Here is a 24,978-nt window from a genome sequence, read left to right as displayed (position 1 = left end):
TAAAAATAAATAAATAAATAAAACACAATTCATTAGGAAATTCTTTCTTTACTTATAATTTAAAGATACAGTCCCAAGTTTGCTTATACGTTTGGATTTAGTAATTCTAAGCATCTTACCTCCTCGTGTTCCCTTATTCTCTGAACCTTCTGATTAGTAGCAATTTGAAATAAGTAACCTAACCATAGAATAGGTAACCTTCGTGACAAAGGAAATACATCCTATCTAGTTACCAGTAGCTGCACCGTTATGTCTAATCCTCTTATATCAACCATTTAGTCAAGCAAGAAAAAAATGATAAACCAGTCCTCTATATAGCCTATATAGCTCTCTTGGGACAGTGCATCGACTGTAGCTAAGCTCTCCCACATCTCTTTACTGATTGACAGTTCATGTTTTCTTATCCCAAATCCTTTAAAGAAATTGTTAAAAGATCTAATGCATATCCCAAAAATATATCATATACAAATGATGTCAACCTAGAATTGGTCGAGGTTTCCTTTTGTTTAAGGTTATTATACCAAGAATTTTTTCAAATCACAGACGTAGTAAACTATCTTTCTTCCAAATACCTTATACTATATATTTTCATGCAGTGCTCTTACTCTTTGTGTCTGCTCTTCCTTCTCTTCTCTTTAGAATAGTCTTCATAAGTTTCTTTTTTCCCCTCTAATGGGGGATAGTTATAGTCTTTACAGGCACCTAAGTGGTTTGTCATTAGCTCAACGTTATGCCAATTACACAAATATATGAATTCTTCCAACACCGTCTGAGTTTTTTAGAGATTATGGGATTAAAGAGAATAATATTCTAGCTCGAGTCTTCTCTGTTAAGACTTTTTCTTCAGAAAATATTAGGGGTGTTTTGAGACATTTTGGGGGTAATGGAATATGATTTCCAGTTAGAGAAGTAGATCCTTATTCATTATTACTTTTCGTTCTTCTGAAGATCTGAAATGGATTGGTCTTAACGGGCCATGGTACCCTTACGGTAATGTGCACTATGCTACTTCAGCTTTCCCGGGAATGAATATCTCTACTGATGCAGTTAAAGAAATCCCAATCTGGGCTAGCATATCGAATGTGAAATCTGAGCATAGATCGGAAGAAAGATTATGATTAATACCTAGTATAATTGGAACAGTAAGTAGAGTATGCAAAGGAAGTTGTTAGAGCACTGCTCGGTCGAACTCGCATGCGTTGCTATCTCAAGCATGTTTGTCAATGTTAGTGACCAAAACTATAAGTCTTGATTTCTAGTCTACTATAACTAAGTCTCAGACTAGGATAGAAAGTGTAATTGAGCTCAATAACTCCATGGAGATCATCATACAAGACGAAGAACTACTCAAGGAACTGGTGGAACTTCATCGACTAAAGGGTATGAGGAGACTTGAACTTATCTATCACTCAAAAGTCTATCTACTCTATCTCCTAACTTGAGACAAAATTCGTTTTGCTATATATACTTTGATTATGCACATTTGCTATTTCGAGCCGAGTTTATCTCGCTTATCTATTTCTCGAAATATGTGTTGGTAAGCTTTCGCTTTGGCCAAGTTCATCTTTACCTAGTGACAAAAGTCATATTATGTTTCAATCACTTTGAAAATGGCTTTGACAAAAAATGGTTTGTGAATAACAACTATATAACGTCCTCTAAGAATGTTTCAATGATTGAAATAGAAGTTTAGATTATATAACCATTGTTGGATATAAGCATTGTGTGGCAACACATATATGTATAAGTCCTTATTCCTTGAACCAAAGTACGCATACTTTGTTGATCAGGAAAACCGGAACAAGAGTTGTGAACTCAGTCCGCGAACTCAGTCTGCAAACCCAGTCCACGAACTGGCGGAGGTTCTCATTCCTAGAATATCTGATGGAGTTTGTGAACTCTTTCCGGGAACTTAAGTCCGCGAACTAAGTCCGCGTACTTGAGTTGGTTATATCTAAAGACGATTATTTATGAACTTATATTTATATTAACTAAGGAATGCAAATTGCAAACCGTGGCTATAAAGTTCATGAATCAATTCGAGTTGAATCAAATCTTTTTTTCTTCGATTGTGTCTTGTATGGTTATATAATATTTATACAATTGAACAACTCTCTAACTAGTTCATTTGAGTCATTTGAACTATTTATGGTGAAGAAGAATATGGTTGATATGAAAGTGCTCATATGGCTAACCATTTGGTTAACTACTGTTGAACCAACAAATATACATGTTTGGGTACGGTTACACAGACCTAAAATCGTGCATTTCATTTGTGTGTAACAAGCTAAGTTTTCAATCCAACGATTGAAAGATATTAACTTGAATCTAATCAGGTTTTCATCTAACGGTGAATATTGAATGCTTTGTTACTAATCTAACATTGATTGCAAACCCTGATTTGAAAGACTATATAAGGGAGAACTCTAGCAACTGGGAAACCTAATCCCCACACTTCCTGTGTGATACTAGTTGTATAACTTAGAGTCGATTCTCCTTTAACCTTAGGTTTCTTCTCGAGACCCTGTAGGTTAACGACTTGAAAACTTCATTGGGATTGTGAAGCCAGACCGATACTACTTCCTTGTAGTTGTGTGATCTGATCTTGCTGATTCTATCGTGTTGAGTACAATCATAACGATTGTCTTGAGATTGTTATCTACGATAGGTAAGATATAAAAGTAGTCACAAATATCTTCGTCTCATCGTTTGTGATTCCACAATATATTCTTTCGCCATGTCTATTAAGATTATTGTGAGGTGATTGATAATACTAGGTTGTTCTTCGGGAATATAAGTTGGGTTATCAATTGGATCATATTCACCTTGATTTATCAAAAGACAGAAAAAAACTTGTAGGTATTTCTGTGGGAGACAGGTTTATCTATTATCGTAGAATTTTCTGTGTGATACAGATTTGTTTATTAAAGTCTTCGACTTTGGGTCGTAGCAACTCTTAGTTGTGGGTGAGATCAGCTAAGGGAATCAAGTGCGTAGTATCCTGCTGGGATTAGAGACATAAGGAGCGCAACTGTACCTTGGATCAGTGTGAGATTGATTGGGGTTCAACTACAGTCCAGACCGAAGTTAGTTTGTAGTAGGCTAGTGTCTGTAGGGGCTTAATACAATGTGTGTTCAATCTGGACTAGGTCCCGGGGGTTTTATGCATTTGCGATTTCCTCGTTAACAAAATTTATGACGTCCGTGTTATTTCTTTTCCGCATTATATTTTGTTATATAATAAAAATATCACAGGTTGTGCGTTTGAATCAATCTATTGAAAATCCGACCTTTGATTGTTGATTGAAATTGATTAATCCTTCAACATTGGTCTTTGGTACCGTTCAAGTGATTTCTATGGTATTCAATTAGGCTCGCAGATTTTTATTTGCTTGAGTAAGAATTGAATCAAGAAAGAGAGATATAACTATTTGATATACTTTATTAAGATTGAGTTTAGTTGATTATCTTGAAAGTATATTGGATTTAGTCCATATAGATTTCTAAACGAAATATTGGGTGTGGTTGTTGTACCCCCGTTTTTTCAATTGGTATCAGAGCAGGAAAACACTTTAAACCTGATAAGTTTTTGTTTGTTGGATTCTTAAAAATTGTCCCATGGGAATTTCTTTGGAAAACTTGCTCTTGGCATCTGTAACGCATGCCAGAAATCCTTAAAAATTGCTCAAGGATTATTATGGATAAAACCTCCTATTTCTCATTATAATCTCATCTCATCTAAAAGGGAAAATTTATATGATGAGAATCAATCTAAAGGAAAAAATAAAAAGAAGGGAAGATTGAGGAAACATTCGTCACGCTCAAAGATGTGGACCCTCACTAGATTAACTCTTAATCTCTTTGAGGAATACTATCGTAATGGACCATATGACAAAGATCTATTCAGAGCGTTCGAAAGTGTTTTTAAATTCTTAGAAAAACTTAATTCTATTAAGACTAAGAATCAACCCGATAAAAGTTTTGTACATGTGAAATTATCAAATAATATTGTACGGACTAAAAATCGGAAGAATCTCCATTCTAGGAAGATAGAGAGATCCAACAACCCTGATTATCATCATTACTTTGATTATATCACTGGAACTGTTCACAAATACCAACCAGAAATGCCACATGAGAATCTCTCTGCACATCATGCCTCACGGTAACATGCCTGGAACTACCCCATTTGTATATATCTTGAGATGGGGCAAGAAAGGGTTTGATTTGTGTACAGTTGGGTTAATTTTTAGATTAAGCTTTCTACTGCATCTGGGCTCTCTCAACAATTTCTGTTGTTACGGATTGCACTTCAAAAAGGATCCCACATTTCTTTTGTGGGTCACGGTTCATAAACGGGTCCAAGCCCATTAGTGAGCCTATAAAGAAGAAGTACGCGGACCTTCTTCTTCCTCCCATCGGTCCGCGTACGTGAACTTTCTAGGGTTCATATTTTTTTCTCCATTAAATCTTCTTTGGAGGAAAATAAGACAAAGGGGTGGTCAATGTTCATTCCAAGTAAGTAATTTCCTCTTGTTCCTCTCTAATTTCTAGATCTCATGATGAATTTCAAGAGTTCAAAAAGAACTTCAAAAACTTTGGGTTCCTCTAGTATGAATCTTCCTTTGGACCAAAATTCTCTTAGGATTAGGTTTGTTAATGATTCTTGTGCTAATACTTTTGAAAGGAATTTATCTATGGGTTTCATTGTAGAAAAGAAATTGGATTTATCTAGTGGACATAAAGAGGATTTAGTTTGCTTTGAAAAAAATCAATCTTGGAAACATCTTTGATGGTCTTGGACAAGGTTTTGATTCTCTCACAAGAATTTTCTATGCCAACATTCATGATGTTGATCTTGAAAAGATGGAATTCAAATCCATGATAAATAGAGAAAGATTTCTTGTCAATAGAGAGTTGATTTCAAAGATTACCAAAATCTCGTTGGGAAACGTGCGTCTACCCAGGCCATATGATGAATGACCATCATGTGATGACATCTCTCTTGGGCTTTGCGGTAAGAAGGTTGCTTGGAATCAAGGGAAGTTTCCTACTAATGTTCTTAATGTTCCTTTGATGGCTTTGGAAAAAAAATCTTTGTCCCTCCACAATTGAGAATTCTCGGTGGAGTCGCGAGTTTGCGGAATTGTTCTATTTCCTTGAATTGGGTGTTCCAAGTCTCGATATTTGTGGATTCATCATTTTTCAAATGACCTCGATGACATCACCCATCAAGAATTTAGGTTACCCTTGCTTGATTAGTCAAATTTTCCGTGATCATGGTTTTGATTCAATTGGCAATTTTCTTGGGGTTCCCAAACCTGTTCGTCCCTGTACCTTCATACGCATAAGGGAGAATATGTGCAAAAGATAAAGAGATGATTCCCTTGACGATTATGACCATACCACCTTGAGTATTCTTCAAAAAGTTCACAATGGTGTGTGTAAGGTGAATGCAAGGGTAAAGTGTGTGCAAGAACAAGTGTCATTGGTTGCAACTATGTTTTCAGAGCTCAAGGAAGAATTAAACATGATTCAAGCATCTTGGAGTGTTTCCAATGATGAAGATGATAAGTGAATTTTGTTTTATAGTTTGCCTAGTAAATCTTCAGATAAAAATTTTCTTTTCATGTTTTGTTTAGAAGAATAACTAGAGTTTGGAATATCCATTATTGTGATTCACATAGATATGTCCAACGTTTTCATCTTCATGTTTTTAGGTTTATTTGTTTAAATTCTAAAATTGTTTGGAAGATGATTTTTGAAGTATTAATCTTTATGGTTTCATATATTGCAATTTGTTATGGGATATGTGTGTTTGCGTCCGTGAACTGTGATTGTCCCATACCTTGTCAAAAGTTAAGTCTTTCATATGTCGATATGCATGTATTGATAAAAGAATGAATGAACTTTTGACAATACAAAAGTTAAGCCTATTATGTCATTTATTGATGGAATATAGGATGAACTTTTGTTTATGAGGATTATGTCTATTGTATGTCATTGTGTAAATGGTGATGGAAAATAGAATGAATCCGTGTATATTCCGCAGTATTGATCTTCCCTGATCCATATTTTTATGTTATACTGTGAGTCTCCGTAAGTTCTCTTATGTCGAGCATGATCAATTAAATTCATCACTTTTTGTGGTTAATTTGGTTGTATATTTCCGATTAGATTAATTATGGGTTCTCTTGTGATTAATCTAATTGAGTATTTTTGGATTCAAATTCATATTCGTATGTGATTTGTTATGTCCAAAGAAATCCTTCTTTTCTTTTGAAATTAAGGTCGCTCTTGTTTTTCTTTCGGGAACGACATATTATGGGGGAGAGTTCTTAATTGAACTTATTCTTAATTGCCAAATCTTTGTGGGGAGTGCGGCTGAGGAATATTATAGGAGTTATCTTGTATCTTTATGAACTCCTTGATGAAAGCATTTAGCTTCGGCTTTATGATTGCATCTAAACAAGTTGATATGTGCTTTATTTTGGTCATGAAATGTCTCTTTTGGAAATTTCATTAGGAACCCGTTTTCGTACCTTTGCCAATTTTATTGACAAAAAGAGGGAGAATTAATAAGTAGTTCACACTAAAAATACATATGGTTTTCGGATCATTATGTAGGGGGGGGGGGGGTCCATGTGAGATGGAGTATTGACTAAGGGGAAGTGATACATATCACCATAGTATTGTTGTCGAAGTTGTGATACAATTGAACTTTGATGATGTATAATAATATTATGACACTGTATAACAATGAATGAGAATATTTGTTTTCTCATTGTTATAGCTACGGATTTTCAACAACGATGATGCTGAACTTACAATCTTTGGGATCATTGGAGTACTTGGAAGTGACGAAGATTTTGAGTAATGTTGAAGATTAGGCATGTGGAATAGGAGCTACAAAATTTTATTCATTTATTTTTGTATTCCATATGTATTGATAGTTTTTTCATCAAAATTGACAAAGGGGGAGATTGTTAGAGCACTGCTCAGTCGAACTCGCATGCGCTGCTATCTCAAGCATGTTTGTCAATGTTAGTGATCAAAACTATAAGTCTTGATTTCTAGTCTACAATAGCTAAGTCTCGGACTAGGATAGAAAGTGTAGTTGAGCTCAAGAACTCCATGGAGATCATCATACAAGACGAAGAACTACTCAAGGAACTGGTGGAACTTCATAGACTAAAAGGTATGTGGAGACTTGAACTTATCTATCACTCAAAAGTCTATCTAGTCTATCTCCTATCTTGAGACAAAAGTCGTTTTGCTATATACACTTTTATTATACACATTTGCTATTTCGAGGCGAGTTTATCTCTCTTATCTATTTATCGAAATATGTGTTGGTAAGCTTTCGCTTTGGCCAAGTTCATCTTTAACTAGTGACGAAAGTCATGTTATGTTTCAATCACTTTGAAAATGGCTTTGACGAAAAATGGTATGTGAATACAACTGTATAACGTCCTCTAAGAATGTTTCAATGATTGAAATGAGAGTTTAGATTATATAACCATTGTTGGATATAAGCATTGTATGGCAACACATATATGTATAAGTCCTTATTACTTGAACCAAAGTATGCGTACTTTGTTGATCAGGAAAACCGGAACAAGAGCTGTGAACTGAATCCCCGAACCCAGTACGCGAACTGGCGGAGGTTCTCATCCCGAGAATATATGCTGGAGTTTGTGAACTCCTTCCGGGAACTTAAGCCCGCGAACTAAGTCCGCTTACTTGAGTTGGTTATATCTAGAGACGATTATTTATGAACTTATATTTATATTAACTAAGGAATGCAAATTGCAAACCGTGGCTATAAAGTTCATGAATCGATTCGAGTGAATCAAATCGTTTTTGCTTCGATTGTGTCTTGTATAGTTATATAAGATTTATACAATTGAACAAATCTTTAACTAGTTCATTTGAGTCACTTGAACTAGTTATGGCGAAGAAGAATATGGTTGATATGAAAGTGCTCATATGTCTAACCATTTGGATAACTACTGTTGAACCAACAAATGTACATGTTTGGGTACGATTACACAAACCTGAAATCGTGCATTTCATTTGTGTGTAACAAGCTAAGTTTTCGATCCAACGATTGAAAGATATTATCTTGAATCTTATCAGGTTCCAATCTAACGGTGAATATTGAATGCTTTATTATTAAGCTAACATTGATTGCAAACCCTGATCTGAAAGACTATATAAGGGAGACTCTAGCAACTGGGAAACCTAATCCCCACACCTCCTATGTGATACTAGTTGTATAAGATAGAGTCGGTTCTCCTTTAACCTTAGGTTTCTTCTCGAGACCCTGTAGGTTAACGACTTGAAGACTTCATTGGGATTGTGAATCCAGACCAATACTACTTTCTTGTAGTTGTGTGATCTGATCTTGTTGATTCTATCGTGTTGAGTGCAATCGTAACGATTGGCTTGAGATTGTTATCTCCGATAGGCAAGATAAAAAATTAGTCACAAACATCTTCGTCTCATCATTTGTGATTCCAAAATATCTTCTTTCGCCGCGTCGATTAAGATTATTGTGAGGTGATTGATAATACTAGGCTGTTCTTCGGGAAAATAAGTCCGGGTTATCAATTGGTTCATGTTCACCTTGATTTATCAAAAGACGGAACAAAACTTGTAGATATTTATTTGGGAGACAGATTTATTTATTATCGTAGACTTTTATGTGTGATATAGATTTTTTTATTAAATTCTTCGGCTTTGGGTTGTAGCAACTCTTAGTTGTGGGTGAGATCAGTTTAGGGAATCAAGTGCATAGTATCCTGCTGAGATCAGAGACGTAAGGAGCATAATTGTATCTTGGATCAGTGTGAGATTGATTGGGGTTCAACTACAGTCCAGACCGAAGTTAGTTTGTAGTAGGCTAGTGTCTGTAGCGTCTTAATACAGTGTATGTTCAATCTGGACTAGGTCCCGGGGTTTTTCTGCATTTGCGGTTTCCTCGTTAACAAAATTTCTGATGTTTGTGTTATTTCTTTTCCGCATTATATTTTTTTATATAATAGAAATATCACAGGCTGTGCGTTTGAATCAATCAATTGAAAATCCGACCTTTGGTTGTTGATTGAAATTGATTGATCTTTGAACATTGGTCTTTGGTACCGTTCAAGTGATTTCTCTTGTATTCAATTAGGCTCGCATATTTTTATTTGCTTGAATAAGAATTGAATCAAGAAAGAGAGATATAACTATTTGATATACTTTATTAAGATTGAGTCTAATTGATTCTCTTGAAAGTATATTGGAGTTAGTCCATACAAATTGCTAAGCGAAATATTGGGTGTGGTTGTTGTACCCCCGCTTTTTTAGAAGTGAAATATCCGACTGTCTACCAAGAGTCTTGGTATGGGTTAATATAAAAAAAAACATTAGTAATGAAGCTGCTAGTCAAAGTGGATAGATATCCAGTTACAAATATATGCTTTAACTATCTCAATCTCCCCTCTAAGTTCTGTTCCCATTGTTTTAGATTTGGTTACAAATCAAATAATTGTGCCATAGTTCAAAACCGTCCTCTTGAAGATATTTACGACGTCATCATGAACTCTCCCTCTCCTGGAGATGATATCTTCTATCTGAACAATGTTCCAATCCAAATATGGAACCCTCAAGACAATGTAGATGCTCATCGGAAATCTGAATCAGTGGACGTTTTCTTGTCAAGGCCAGGGATGAGAGAAACAATGTATAATTTATTTAGAGAGGAGTATCATCAGAATGAACAATCCTCTATCCATCCTGGTGATAGAGTTAGAAATTTAGATAATGCTTATGAAGTTCTAGGACCAGTTATCATAGAAGAAGAGTTTCCTTTAGATGCTACTTCTATCCTCGGTAAACGAACTTTCCCTTTCAATCTCCCTCCAAACTTCATTTCCTTAGAATGTTCCAGTGCCGATTCTTTTCGAACGGTTTACTCGGAAACCCACCGAGTTCTTGATTCTATTGAACCGATTGAGCCTCTCATTTTTTCGGGTGATGAGTTGTCACATGTTATTGCTAATCCATTCCGACCTAGAACCAATCATGTGGATCCTGTGGTCAATCGTAGACTTTCATTTTCTGTGTCTCCTCCCTTTGTAGATGCTAGGGATTGGTTAGGCTCATCTTCATCGCCAGATTTTGTTGCTTCTGTCAACTCTTCTTCTATTATTTGTACGAATTTTTCAATCAATCATAGCATTCCTGCATCATCATTTGCATCTCCTAAAACACAACCTAAATCATCCTTTAAGATTTCAATCCCGAATTTTCCTCTATCTTTATCCTCGGAAGGCCTGCGTATTCTGGTTAATGAGAATGATGAAGAACTGCAAATTGATCAATATAGCTCTTATTTACGGGCACCAAAACAAGATCATGACTCATATCTACCTGTTCCTTTCTCTTTGGATTCTCCAGCTGTACAAAAGGGTAAAACTCATGTACTTTCCTATTCATTCTTATTCTTCTTGTCATTGTTGGATTTTGATCTGTTTAATTTCTAACAATTTCTAATTTGTCTCACCATTAATATTTTAGAATATTTCTTCACTCCTTGTAGTCCTTAGACTTAATTTTAGAAAATTTTAGGAGAATTTTTTTAGAAGAGGATTGGGGAGTTTGAACAAAATTCATTTACTTAGGGTTCTTTCTTGGCGTACTAAATTAGGAATCCTTCAGATTTCTGTAGTGTTTTCCTTTTTCTTATCCTTAAAAATATTTAACCCAAAAAGTTATTTCATATTCTAGTTTGTGAATTTCAATCATGAAAATCATAGCCTGGAATGTGCAAGGATGTGGTAATCCTTTTACACAAAATCACCTAAATTAGTTTATCTCTATTGATGAACCTGAAATTCTTTTTTTATCTGAAATAAAGTCTCAAAAGCACCTAGTTAGGTCTTTATTGAAGGATTATCCAAATATGCATATAGTAGATCTTATGGGGTTGGAAGGAGGCTTAGCTATAGCTTGGGTAGATGGTTTTTCTTTTGAAATAGTACAATGAAACATTAATATGATCAATATACTAGTACAAACAAACTCAGAATCAAAAAAATGGATGTTGACATGTTTCTATGGAAGTCCTTATCCTGCCAATATAAACATTGCTTGGTTTCTGAAATCTCAGAACATGTAGACAAGAACTCCACTCCTTGGATACTATTAGGAGACATGAATATGATCTTTAATCAGGAAGAAAAGCTAAGAGGCATGCCCTTTAAAAAAGTTGATAGCTACTATTATCAGAACATTCTAAATAACGCAGGACTTATTGACTTAGGATTTACAAGCTATGAGTTCACATGGAATAATCAAAGGGAAGGTGTGGCTAACATACATGAAAGACTTGATAGGGCAGTAGCTAATGCTGAATGGAACACCCAATTCCCAAATGTTAAGCTCCCTTATCTAGTTGTTGTAGGATCAAACTATAGCCCAATTTCTTTAAGACTAGACTCCAACTTTCTTAAACTAGAATATACCTTTAAGTTCTATGACACTTGGAAAAAAGAAAACTCATGTGTACAAACCATTAGAGACTCTTGGAATCATGTTATTAAGGAAAACACAACAAACTCCCAGATCCTTAACATTCAGGACCTTAAAACTAATTTAGAATACTGGAAGAAAAATGTGTTTGGAAAACCTTCAAATGAGATTAAAAAATTATTATTTAAAATAGATAACCTTAATAAATCTAGCTATGTTTATAAGAAGGAGGAAAAAATCAAGGAAAAACTTTATATACTGGAAAAGCTATATGACACACAGGAAGCTATAGCCAAACAACATTCTAGGGATAATCAGGTCCAATTAGGTGAAAAAAACACTAAATTCTTCCATATTAAAACCCTTAAGAGAAGGAAATGTAATAACATAGAGTGTCTTAAAATGGAAAATAATGAGATTACCTTTAACAGATTAGAAATGCAGAACACTTTATCTGACTATTTTCTAAAACTTTTTTCTGAGCCTTCAAACTCTATTTCCCCCTAACATGTTTTATTTGAAAATATTCAACTTTGTGTTTCTAAAGAGGAAAATTCAATTCTTAATGCCATACCTTCTTCTGAGGAAATCCTATTTGAAAATGCGGGGTAACAACCACACCCAACAATTCGTTTGGCAATCTGAGAGGACTTACTCCAATATACTTTCTAGAGAATCAACTAGACAGCCAGACTCAATCTAGAAAAAAGTATATCAAAGAGTTTAATATCTCTAACTCTTAATTCAATCCGCAATCAGCAAATAGAAATCTGCGAGCCCGATTGAATATAAGAGGAGTAAACTTGAACGGTACCAAAGACCAATGTTCAAGGATCAATCAATCTCAATCAACAACCAAAGGTTGGATTTCCTAATTGATCGATAGAACGCACAACCTGTGATATTTCAATTATATAACCAAATATCATGCGGAAAAGAAATAACATAGACATCAGAATTTTGTTAACGAGGAAACCGCAAATGCAGAATAACCCCGGGACCTAGTCCAGTTTTAACACCACACTGTATTAAGCCTCTACAGACACTAGCCTACTACCAATTAACTTCGGACTGGACTGTAGTTGAACCCTAATCAATCTCACATTGATTCAAGGTACAATTGCGCTCCTTACGTCTCTGATTCACCCACAACTAAGAGTTGCTACGACCCAAAGTCGAAGACTTGATAAACAAATCTGTCTCACACAGAAAAGTCTATAGAATTGAATAAATATGTCTCCCACAGAAATACCTAAGAGTTTTTGTTCCGTCTTTTGATAAATCAAGGTGAACAGGAACCAAGTGATAAACCGGACTTATATTCCCGAAGAACAGCCTAGTATTATCAATCACCTCACAATAATCTAAATTGTATGATGGCGAAACTAGATATTGTGGAATCACAAACGATCATACGAAGATGTTTGTGATCACGTTTTATCTTGTCTATCGAAGAAATTAATCTCGAGAAAATCTTAGAGAAGATAGTACTCAAACGATAGAATCGGGCAAGATCAGAACACGCAAGTACAAGATAAATAGTTGGGTCTGGCTTCACAATCCCAACGAAGTCTTTCAAGTCATTAACTTACAAGGTTTAGGACAACCTACAGTTAAAGGAGAATCGATTCTAGCTTATACAATTAGTAACACACAGGAGGTGTGGGGATTATATTTCCCAGTTGCTAGAGTTCTCCTTTATATAGTTTTCAAATCAGGGTTTGCAATCTAAGTTACCTTGGTAACAAAGCATTCAATATGCACCATTAGATGAAAAACCTGATTCAACCAAGCTAATATCTTTAGCTTGTTACACACAACTGAAATGTACCCTCATTTAGGTTTATGAACCGTACCTAAACTGTACACCATGTTGACTCACAATAGTTAACCGAAGTTAGCCATATGATTAACTCTCATATCAACCATATTCATCTTATCCATAACTAGTTCAAATGACTCAAATAAAACTAGTTAAAGAGTCGTTCAATTGTTATATTCTCATAGAAGTATTCAAGAACACAATTGAAGCAAAATCGATTTGATTCACTCGAATCAACTCATGAAAGTTATAGCCACGTTTTTCAAAGATTGCGTTCCTTAAAATATAAATGTTTAAGTTCATGTACACAACCAATTTTAGAAAGTAACCCACTCAATTATGCAAACGGGTACGCATACTTAAGTAGCCGGACCAAGTTTGGGTAACGCCAGTATGCGAACGGGTGCGCATACTACTTACACTTCCATACTCCAGCAGAAATTCACGGAGATGAACTTTCCACCTTGCCTAGACATCAACAACCTCCAGTACGCGTACGGGTACGCATACTTCAGGCTCCCGGTTTTGGACTTGCACGCTAATATGATTAACACACTGTGTTTATATCCAAACATGGTTACTTGATTCTAAACTCTTTATTTCAATCATTGAAACTTTCTTAAAGGATGACATTAGTCGTTTTCACAATACTACTGTATCAAAGCAATTTTCAAGATATTGAAATTATCATAATGAAACATTCCAAGATTACACCAAAATGATTGTATCAGACAAACCATGTAAGATGTTACTCGACAATTTTCATATGATCATATTTGGAGTTTCGTCACGAATGTAAGATGAACTTGGTCGAAGCGAAAGCTTACCAACACATATTCTGAAATATATAAGCGAGTTAAACTCAGCTCGAAATCTCAAATGTGTATAATAAAAAACTATATCGTAACACGACTTATGTCTCAATATAGGAGATAGAGTATAAATAGACTTTTCCAAGTGATAAATGAGTTTCATTCACACATACCTTTTTCTGATGAAGTTTCACAAGCTCCCCTTAGTAGTTCTTCGTCTTCAAATGATGAACACGGTGAAAGCTAAAGCTCAACTACACAATCTGTATCCTAGTCCGAAACATCTAAATAGGCTAGAAATCAAGACTTACAATTTTTTTCACTAACATTGACAAACATGCTTGAGATAGCAACGCATGCGAGTTCGAATGAGTAATGCTCTAACACTATTAGTTTTAAAAAAGTTGAAACCAAATAAATCCCCAGGACCAGATGGCCTTCCTGCAAGTTTTTTTTAAGATGGATTGGGAAACAGTAGGAGAACAAGTTATATCCTCTACCCAACACTTCTTCAGAACAGGAGTGCTATATCCTGAGTTCAACAAAACTTTCCTTTTTCTTATTCCTAAAAAAAGACATCCCAAAGACCCCAGCTAGTTCAGGACTCTGTAATACTATTTATAAAATTATAGCCAAAATTCTAGCAATAGGATCAAACCCCTTTGAACTCTATCATTTCTCCATTTCAAGCTGCCTTTCTCTCTAATAGAGAAATCTCAGATAATATAGTGATTTCCCAAGAGCTTATTCATTCTTTTAAGAAAAATAAAATCAAACATGCTGGAATGGGTATTAAAATTGATATGTCTAAGGCTTTTGATAGGGTAAAATGGGAATATATAATCTCTTTTATGAAAGCTTTTGGTTTTGATCAAGCTTTCTGTAACCTTATTTTTCAATGTGTCTCATCTACTTTTATAAATGTATTGCTTAATGGGAGTCCTAGAAGTTTTTTTAAACCTTCCAGAGGTCTTAGACAAGGAGATCCACTATCTCCTTATCTGTTCATTATTTGTATGGAGATCTTTTCTAGACTCCTTCTAACTAGTGAAGAGGAAAAAGGTATTTGTGGTATCAAGTTAACCCCTAAGAACAGTCCCATTTCCCACTTATTTTTTGCAGATGATTGCCTCATGTTTGTTAGAGTAGACCTAAAAGAATGCCACAACATCCTACAAATCATAGAAACATTTAGTAAAGCTTCTGGTCAGTTAATCAACTTTGATAAATCAAGGATTTTCTTCAGCAAAAAAGTTCAACCTAAACATCAGAGAATGATCAGTAAGACGTTGAAGATCAAACAAATAGACTTAAAGGATTCTTACCCAGGTACTCCTTTGTTTATGGATAAGGAAAAAATAAAACTTTTTGAAGGGATGATTGAGAAAATGGAACATAAGGTTCAAGGATGGGTAGGTAAAGTTCTAGCTCAATCCAGCAAAATGATTCTTAATAAAGCAACCTTAGCTAGTATGGCTAGTTATCAGATGGGATGTTTTATCCTACCAAAAAGGATTACCAGCAAAATTGATGCTCTTCAAAGAGACTTTTGGTGGGGAAAAGAAACAAATTATAAAGGATAATACTCAAAATCTTATTCCTGCTTATGTAAACCTATTAGTAAGAGAGGTTTAGGGTTCAGGAGTGCGCATAAATTTAACTTAGCCCTCATAACTAAATTAGCTTGGATACTCTTGACAGAACCTAAGGCTCTTTGGGTGACACAACTAAATCCTAGGTATTTTAGGAAAACCTCAGCTTTTAGAGCAAAAACACCGTCTACAAGTTCTTGAATTTGGAAATGCATTAACAAAGGGATTAAGCTAGTAGAACAAAATAGTATTTGGGAAATTAGGGATGGGAATAGTGTCAATATACTGGAGGATAACTGGATATCCTAGTAGGCACTCTTATTCAATTTAGAACAACAATTAACTCTTCACTATCCCTTGTAAAGGATCTTATTGTCCCTATAACTAAAAAGTGGAATGAATCTTTAATTCATGCCTCTTTTCCTCTCTCTATAGCTCAACAAATCTGTAACATTAGAATAGCCATAGGAAGTAACATGGTAAACAAAGTAGATTTTCTAAGATGGCTTCTCATCAAATCTGGAAAATTTACAGTGAAATCAATGTACAATAAGTTAAATGATAAAACTATAAATAACTATAACTTAGGCCAACCAGATTCTATTCGGAAACACTTATGGGCTTTAGAAATATCTCAAAGGATTAAGATTTTCACTTGGAAATGTTTACAAAATGAAGTTTCTACTAATCTTAAATTGTCGATTCAAGAAGGATATAGCTCCTACCTGTACGTTTGGTTTTTTAGAATCTGAATCCATAGAACACCTCTTTTTACATTGTTCTTTTGCTAAAGTTTTCTGGGCCAGAGATCCATATCCAGTAGAATTAAACTTCAACAATTCTACTACTTTCTTAGATGTCTGTAAAGAATGGATGGGAAAAGATAATCCAACTATTCCCATAGAAATTATCATGACTAAAATCTGGTTTATCTGGAAAGAGAGATGTAATAGAACATTTGGTAAACAACAACAAACCCATAACCAACTAGCTTTAGAAATCCAAAGATACTTGGTGTTCCGGCATAAGGATAAACACACAGTTCATAATAGATCAACTAATATAGGGAAATTTTCTAATGATAAATGGCAAGCTCCAGGAGCTGGTCAAAATAAGATTAACCTTGATGCAACTTGGATTTCGTTCCAGCAGGTTTCTCTTTAATCTTCAGAAATGCTGCAGGAGATTTCGAACAAGGCAAAGCAGGATAAATTACAACCTCATCTCCAGAAGAAACAGAAGCGCTAGGGCTACTACAACAACTCAGTGGACTAATGATGAAAGTCTTTCAAATTTCAGTGTAGAAGGCTACTGCAAAAACCTCTTTGATTATCTAAATGGGATACCGTCTCAAATTACCTGAATCAGACTATTATGGATGAAGTTAGAAGAGAGTTTAATATTTGTCAAAAAAAAATGGGTTTCTTTTATGTGCCAAAAACAACAAAGAATGCAGCTGATATACTGGCTAAGGAAGCTAAATCCTTTAGAAACATTCTTAAGCGGAGAAATGAACCTCCATCTTGTATTAAATTTGCTTTAGAAGTAGATAAATCAAATGTTCGGGTTGATCATAATTTGATGGCTCTACTCAAATTGATGTAAGGGTTACTAACTCCCTAAGTTAGTCTTTTGAATGCATTTTAACTCAAAAAAAAATAAAAAATAAAAAAATGACTCGAAGACATCATTGACTTACGTACCTCCTCCCACATAATATAATATATCTCTGGTGAGCTAAACCGGAACCAATCTATGAAAGGGCGTTTCCATTTCCAACCCTCAAAACTAAGACGGTTCTTTAGTTTTGTCTCACAACCAACAAATTCGTACGATGGAGGAGGTGAGCCAAAGTCCAGTATCACCCTACCCCAGAACTCATGAGGTAATGTCTTCTCCTGCAAATTTAAAACCTAGCTCTCTTTTTTATAATTTCGTATGTGCGAAAAGAGTAAGCAGTGGGGTTTAGTCAGGGTTTTTATGTTTATTTACTTGAAGAATTAGGTTTTGATTTCATGCAACCGTGTATGAATCAGAATTAGGGTATTTTAAAGAATCTGTGTATCTAGAATTGTTTAAAGGCTTCTTTAAAACTGAGAATTCCCCTATAAAGTATGAAGTAGACTTGTTTAGCTCATGTACATTTTTAGGAATGTTTAGTAATTTTCATAATCCTGTAGAAAAACTGAATTCAAACAGTGGTCAATGATCCCACTGTTGTCTCCATCTGTTTCCCCGATTTCCAATTTTTATACTTAGAAATCCTAAATCCGACTTTCATTATAGTTTTATCTCCTTCCACTTTTGCTCTTGAAAGTGAAAAGTGTCCTGCCTATAGGACCTCCAAACAAACCATACTGATGAAGCCCATCCCGACCATGGAATGTGTGGTTAACTAGCTTTACGCACTTTGCTTGTATAGGATCTCAGTCTCTCATTTTTCTAGCGGTTGAGTGGGTAGTTCTTTTCGGAGTTTAATTAGTAAAATTCTTTGGCTTCCATTTTGTGTGTTTTGAACTTAGATTGAAGTTGTTTGTAACTGAAATGATCCAGAACTCGTGCTTTGAGTTTTCAGTTTAGTACACTTTCTATAATTAAACATCAGGAATCGTGTAACTTGTCATATGTTCTTGCATGACTCTTGTATTTGATTGCAGTTTACCTGAGTAAACTGCAAAAGTTTTGATGACCTTTACATTTGCAATAGGAAGACACTACTAGCTCATCCGGACATTGATGTTGTGGCTAACTAGCTCTTTTCGGAGTTCAATTAGTAAAATTCTTTGGCTTCCATTTTGTGTGTTTTGAACTTAGATTGAAGTTGTCTGTAACTGAAATGATCCAGAACTCGTGCTTTGAGTTTGCAGTTTAGTACACTTTCTATAATTAAACATCAGGAATCGTGTAACTTGTCATATGTTCTTGCATGACTCTTGTATTTGATTGCAGTTTACCTGAGTAAACTGCAAAAGTTTTGATGACCTTTACATTTGCAATAGGAAGACACTACTAGCTCATCCGGACATTGATGTTGTGGCTAACTAGCTCTTTTCGGAGTTCAATTAGTAAAATTCTTTGGCTTCCATTTTGTGTGTTTTGAACTTAGATTGAAGTTGTCTGTAACTGAAATAATCCAGAACTCGTGCTTTGGGTTTGCAGTTTAGTACACTTTATATAATTAAACATCAGGAATCGTGTAACTTGTCATATGTTCTTGCATGACTCTTGTATTTGATTGCAGTTTACCTGAGTAAACTGCAAAAGTTTTGATGACCTTTACATTTGCAATAGGAAGACACTACTAGCTCATCCGGACATTGATGTTGTGGCTAACTAGCTCTTTTCGGAGTTCAATTAGTAAAATTCTTTGGCTTCCATTTTGTGTGTTTTGAACTTAGATTGAAGTTGTCTGTAACTGAAATGATCCAGAACTCGTGCTTCGGGTTTGCAGTTTAGTACACTTTCTATAATTAAACATCAGGAATCGTGTAACTTGTCATATGTTCTTGCATGACTCTTGTATTTGATCGCAGTCTACCTGAGTAAACTGCAAAAGTTTTGATGACCTTTACATTTGCAATAGGAAGACACTACTAGCTCATCCGGACATTGATGTTGTGGCTAACTAGCTCTTTTCGGAGTTCAATTAGTAAAATTATTTGGCTTCCATTTTGTGTATTTTGAACTTAGATTGAAGTTGTCTGTAACTGAAATAATCCAGAACTCGTGCTTTGGGTTTGCAGTTTAGTACACTTTCTATAATTAAACATCAGGAATCGTGTAACTTGTCATATGTTCTTGCATGACACTTGTATTTGATTGCAGTTTACCTGAGTAAACTGCAAAAGTTTTGATGACCTTTACATTTGCAATAGGAAGACACTACGAGCTCATCCGGACATTGATGTTGTGGCTAACTAACTCTTTACAATCTTCGTGTTAGTCCTTTGCCTAGCGCCTAGCGATTAAGTGGGTGGTCATGTCTGGAGTCCAATAGAAAGACATTTAGACTCATTTGGTTTCAGTGTATATGGTTAGAAATTATAACTTTGTTTCAGTTATCTTTTCGAAAAAATGCAGAACCCACAAAAATCATGCTTTCTAGCTGCTTTTCACTTTAACTTTCTGTGCCTCTCCGTAAGGGATTTTGTAGTGAATGCAAAATCTTGCAATCTTTAGTTTTCTCAGATAACTCATACTCTTGTTGTTTGCTTCCAGTGGAAAGTAAACTGCAAAGTTGGAATAATTTGCTAAACCTTTACATTCTCAATGACAGAAACTTCGGGATTCCTCACCTAGTGTGTCTGCGGTGCAATGTGCTAACTGCTTCCAATGGAGGTTAATTTCGTCTCAGGAAGAGTACGAGGAAATTAGAGAAAACTTCATACAGAAACCATGGTTCTGCGATGACAAAGCTAATGTGACTTGTCAGGATCCATCTGATATAGAGTATGATGCCACTAGAACATGGGTTGTTGACAGGCCAAACATTCCAAAAACACCAGCTGGTTTCAAAAGATATGTGCATGTTAGAAAGGATTACAGTAGGGCAGATACTTACTACATACTACCTGGTGGAAAGAAAGTCCGATCACGGACCGAAGTAGAGAGTTTTTTAGAAGCAAATCCAGGATACAGAGATGCTGGAATTACAGTTGATGGCTTCTGTTTCACAACTCCAAAGATAATGAAAGAAACAATCCCTGAAGATGTTGAAGTCGAAGTAGTAATAAGAAGAAAATGAAGAGATCAAAGATGGATGGTTTTGTTGATGAATATGAATAGGGTATGGTATGGTAGAGTTTTCTCTGATTTTCTAATGTAAGAACAAAGTTTTTGAGGGGTGATACAGCAAAATCACTCTTTTTCGTTACATTTCTTCAAATGACTTCCATCTTAAACATTGTAGCTAATGTTTCTGTTTGAGAAATTGGAGTTTTTGATGTTTCATTGTTATCGAACTGCGGAATCCGATATCTCCATAAGACTTTTGGTCAGAGGGATGATTTTTCAGATTTCGCAAGTTATCCATGTTTGTATAAAGATGCTTACCAAGTTAACCATATTATGAGCCTGCTTTTATTTATAATCCAACAACTTTGTGTTGCTAACCTCCCAAGACTCCTAAACTGGCTCAAATAACCTGCTTACAAGTGACGCTTAGATGATACGGATTAGTTGAAGCCCAAGAAGTTGTTGAACCAGTGCAAGCGGAGATTCAAGAGAAAATTTTCAACAAATTGCCTCTACAATCGTCAGAGTGGATCTAACGAGTTTCTCAAGGTTAATCGGAAGAACTATGATTTTGGGCATACTTAAATCTTATTAGGCATACTGAATAAAGACAAAAAAGGATGTGAAATAACAAAATCAGAAATCCCCTTAACCAATTTTTTTATAATGGCAAATCTACCCTTTACGTATTAGTGTTAGTAATCTGGATTAGTGATTAAAATTTTTGTTTAATGATTAAGATAATTTTCATAATTATAAAGGTTTGTTTAGATGAAAAAATTTGGGGAAAAAAAATCAAAGTTTTTATTGAGAAGGAGAGAAGGAGAAAGTGAGAAAATTTTTCTTCTTGATTCAATGGAGGATGAAGAGGGTCACTCTTCATCTAAAAAACCTAGGAAAATACATATCAACTACAACAATGATCCAGAAATGGATGATTTCTTAGATTATGAGAATGATTTTACACAAACTCAAACTCAAGATGATGATTTTTATGAGCCAAATCCAGATGATGAATACATAGATGAGGAACCCAATGCTTCTAACACACATGTACACTTCTATTTTATGTTTAATCTCACTTTTGTAGCTTGAAATCATCAAAAAATTGTATTTTTCATCATGGTTCGGCGAACCAGGACTATGTTCGGCTTAAAAATATAAGCCGAACCTACTAAATTGATGAACAGTTCGGCTAGCTGAATTTGTTAACCTTATATGCCGAACCTTCATTTTCCAACTTCCAACCTATTTGCAAGATCCTAGTTCGGCTTATATTAAAGTCTAATAACAAGCCGAACTTATTCCTGAGAGTTAGGTTCGGTTCTCGCTCTAAATATCGTATCAGCCGAACCATATATTTTTCCAAGTTCGGCTCATATTCAAAAAATCACATCAGCCGAACATGATACTGATTTTCCATGAACACTTAAATTCATACACATTTAGTGGTTAGGCTTTTTATTACATATGTTTTCTATTGTGCAGCATTTTCATAGGATGAACTAAACAAAAAAAGTGAAAATTACTAAAAGTGTTAAGAAAATGAAGTCTAATGATGAAGAATACCAATGTCCATATTGAACTCATTAAAATCAATTAGATCTTATCTTCAACTTCAATAGAATGAAAAGACAAACACAACGCAAAAAGAATGAGGTCATTCCGACATCAGACGAAAAAGTTATGGCCAAAACAAGATCGAAAAACTTGAGTGTGCAAAGAGAAGGTTCGGCTGATAACTCAACAACACGAGCTAGCCGAACCTAGAGCCTGCAAATCAATATTTTCGAAGTGTTTACAAAGAGAGGTTCGGCTTGAAAGTGATCCAATCGAGTCAGCCGAACCTGACAACCACCTGAGGTAAATTTCACTTCTCAGGTTCGGCCGGGAAGGTTTGCAAGGTATTAGCCGAACCTGACACTGTTCTGGGACGTATTCAATACACATTTTGGGGTTCGGCTAAAAATTGACATTTACGGTTTAGCCGAACTGTTCATAGACACTTTCAGGGTGAAATTTCAAGAACAGTTCGGCTCAAAACTCAACTAAATTATCAGCAGAACCCGCTACTGTAACCGTCAAAAACCCTAAGTTTTTAGCAATTTAACCCATTCAATCCATGAAAAACAACAAATAAAAGATTGGGTTTGTAGGGAATACATTCTTATCCTCATTTCAGTATTTGGAGCTTCAAATGGTTGAATTTTCGATTCAATTTCTGGTTCAATTATAGTTTTTACACCTTCATCTTCAATTGGTTCTTCTTCTTTAATTCATGGATTGGAAGAGGATTTAGAACACCTGACGTTTGCATTTTTCTTTGTACGATCCATTATATAGTTCAATTTAACCGATGATCGAATTTTCACGAATCGATAATTAATTACAGTGATGAAAAAAAAAATGCGAGAGAAAAGGAAGGTGGTTTAGCTGGAGGAATTAGAATAGTTTATTTTTTGATTTTAGGTTCAAGGGTATATAGGTAATTGGACTACTCAATAAACACCCCTTATAAGGTCACCTAGGATGGAAAAACTATTTTGTATGCCTTGAAATTTTTTGGTATGCCTAAAATCATAGTTCAATCGGAAGCGGCTGAGCCTGCCCTTGAGCACAACCAACCCAATCCGGCCATGATTATATTTACTCGACATACCCCATGTGGGCCCCATCTTCTGGACCCCACAAGGTTTTAAACCTCAACTTACCCCATTAAGTGCAACTATTTACCCTCACTTTCCCTTGATATTTCAGCCTCAGAAGGTAAAGTTAAAGTTTACATCTCAAGACAACACCACTCAGTCTCACACCCTCCCAGCACCAGATTCAGTGAGAGAGGATGATGATGATGGAGGAGGAGGAGCAGCAGCAGCAGCTGGAGAGTCAAGGAGGCAACCTTAAAGCTGCTGAGGTAATTTCTATATCTCATTCTTCCTCTCATCAATTTGGTGATTTTGTTACAAACTTAGTGTTTGGAGGGTTTGCACAGAATTTTTTTAGATCTGTTAGTGAAACCCCATCTTATGCAACATTGATCAACTATTACAATCTGATTTCAGTTTCTCTCTGTTTTGATTATGCTTTTTGGTTTTCTTCAAATTAGACATTACTGTGTTGTTGCCTCTGGAAGGATTGCATTATATCCCGTCCCTCTTAGTTGTACCTGGTTGATCCCGTCAGTACTCATATGCTTGTGTAAATCTTCGAGTCTCATTCTTGTTTCTTTGATAGCAAATCTTCCTTACACAACCTAGTCCTGCATCTAGTTTGTTTGCCTCTGAGTGGGGAGGCAATACCGCAAATTTCGATGCAGAAGTAGGATATGTATTTGGCTTGGAGTTTCTCTTTGGCATTTCCGTTTCTTTGGTAGTGTATGGTTAGATTCGCATTACAAGATCTACTTAAACTCTTGTTTCTAGTTGCTGTGTATTTTTCATTTACTTTCTACAATTTGAAGATTTCGTGGTTTATGAAAGAGCATGTGAGTTTGTGTTCTCACATAGCTCATTGGGTGGTGGTGATTGTTTCACATTTCACTCAATCTCTATGTAACTTTGTACTTATATATAAGTTCTGTACTTTGTCAAGACTTTGTTCCCAAATAACGTTACATTCTCAATGACAGAACAACCGGGAAGTTAGTGCATATGCAGTACAGTGCAGCAAGTGCACCAAATGGAGGTTAATTTCAACTTTAGAAGAGTACGAGGATATCAGAGAGGCCTCCTTACAGAACCCATGGTCTTGCGGAAACAAAGATGATAAGTCTTGTGACGATCCATCTGACATAGATATAGATAGCACACGGATATGGGCTATGGACAAACCTAACCTTCCAAAGTCACCAGCTGGTTTCGAAAGAGGTATGACTATAAGAAGAGATTGCTCTAGACTTGATGTATATTATGAAACATCAAATGGAAAGAAACTCCGGTCTATAACTGAAGTACAGAAATTTCTTGAAGCAAATCCAGGATGCAAAGCTGCTGGAATTACGATTTCAGACTTCAGCTTTAGAGCTCCAAGGGTTTTGGAGAATACAATTCCTGGAGATATTGCTAGTAGTAAGAAGAAAACAAAGACATCAAATATGGTGGTTGATGATTACATTTATGATTACTAAGAGTGAATTTTGGCAGGTATCCATGTTATGTTCCTGCTGCAGTTAAGGTTTAGGTTTGTCAAATGAGTCGGTGTGAAGTCAGATTTCAGTTTGTATAGCCAGTACAGGTGGGAGATGGTGTAGTTTAGGGGTAAGTCTTCCAACTGTAGGGTGTGGGGTTTTTATAAACCTGCGTTATATTAAAGAGGATGGATGTTTTTTCTTCTGAAACAACAGAATTTTGGAAGAGAAGTACAATGGTACTGACAAGTTTCATGATGAAAATTCACACAGAAACCTTTCTTTTTCTTTACTTTTTCTTCTATGTTTAAATTTGTTCATACGGCGCATATGTTCCATCAATTGCAAGATCTGTCTACATTGTTTGACCCGATA

The 24,978-nt window shown here is 35.4% G+C and overlaps 2 protein-coding genes across 2 annotated transcripts; both read left to right on the top strand.

The window, feature by feature from the left end:
• Positions 1–17,517: 17,517 nt before the first annotated feature.
• On the top strand, positions 17,518–20,487 carry LOC113336792 (methyl-CpG-binding domain-containing protein 4-like). Its single transcript, XM_026582467.1, has 2 exons — positions 17,518–17,628; positions 20,020–20,487. Exons 1-2 carry the CDS (start codon positions 17,578–17,580, stop codon positions 20,485–20,487), a joined length of 519 nt encoding a protein of 172 aa, XP_026438252.1. The 5' UTR covers positions 17,518–17,577.
• Positions 20,488–23,234: 2,747 nt separating this feature from the next.
• Positions 23,235–24,976, top strand: LOC113336756 (methyl-CpG-binding domain-containing protein 4-like). The gene is made up of 2 exons (XM_026582427.1): positions 23,235–23,391; positions 24,106–24,976. The coding sequence occupies exons 1-2, from the start codon at positions 23,320–23,322 to the stop codon at positions 24,601–24,603; spliced, it is 570 nt and encodes a 189-aa protein (XP_026438212.1). The 5' UTR covers positions 23,235–23,319; the 3' UTR covers positions 24,604–24,976.
• Positions 24,977–24,978: the final 2 nt, after the last annotated feature.

Source organism: Papaver somniferum, unplaced genomic scaffold, assembly GCF_003573695.1.
Source record: "Papaver somniferum cultivar HN1 unplaced genomic scaffold, ASM357369v1 unplaced-scaffold_154, whole genome shotgun sequence".
NCBI lineage: Eukaryota > Viridiplantae > Streptophyta > Magnoliopsida > Ranunculales > Papaveraceae > Papaver > Papaver somniferum.
This window is presented reverse-complemented; position numbering and strand designations above follow the sequence as displayed.

What these genes read in the sequence shown, in the direction of transcription:
- LOC113336792 (XM_026582467.1), top strand. Translation starts at nt 17,578, where the DNA reads ATGGAGGAGGTGAGCCAAAGTCCAGTATCACCCTACCCCAGAACTCAT. An exon ending in CCTACCCCAGAACTCATGAG is followed by an intron (nt 17,629 to 20,019) that starts GTAATGTCTTCT and finishes TCTCAATGACAG; the next exon opens with AAACTTCGGGATTCCTCACC.
- LOC113336756 (XM_026582427.1), top strand. Translation starts at nt 23,320, where the DNA reads ATGATGATGATGGAGGAGGAGGAGCAGCAGCAGCAGCTGGAGAGTCAA. An exon ending in GCAACCTTAAAGCTGCTGAG is followed by an intron (nt 23,392 to 24,105) that starts GTAATTTCTATA and finishes TCTCAATGACAG; the next exon opens with AACAACCGGGAAGTTAGTGC.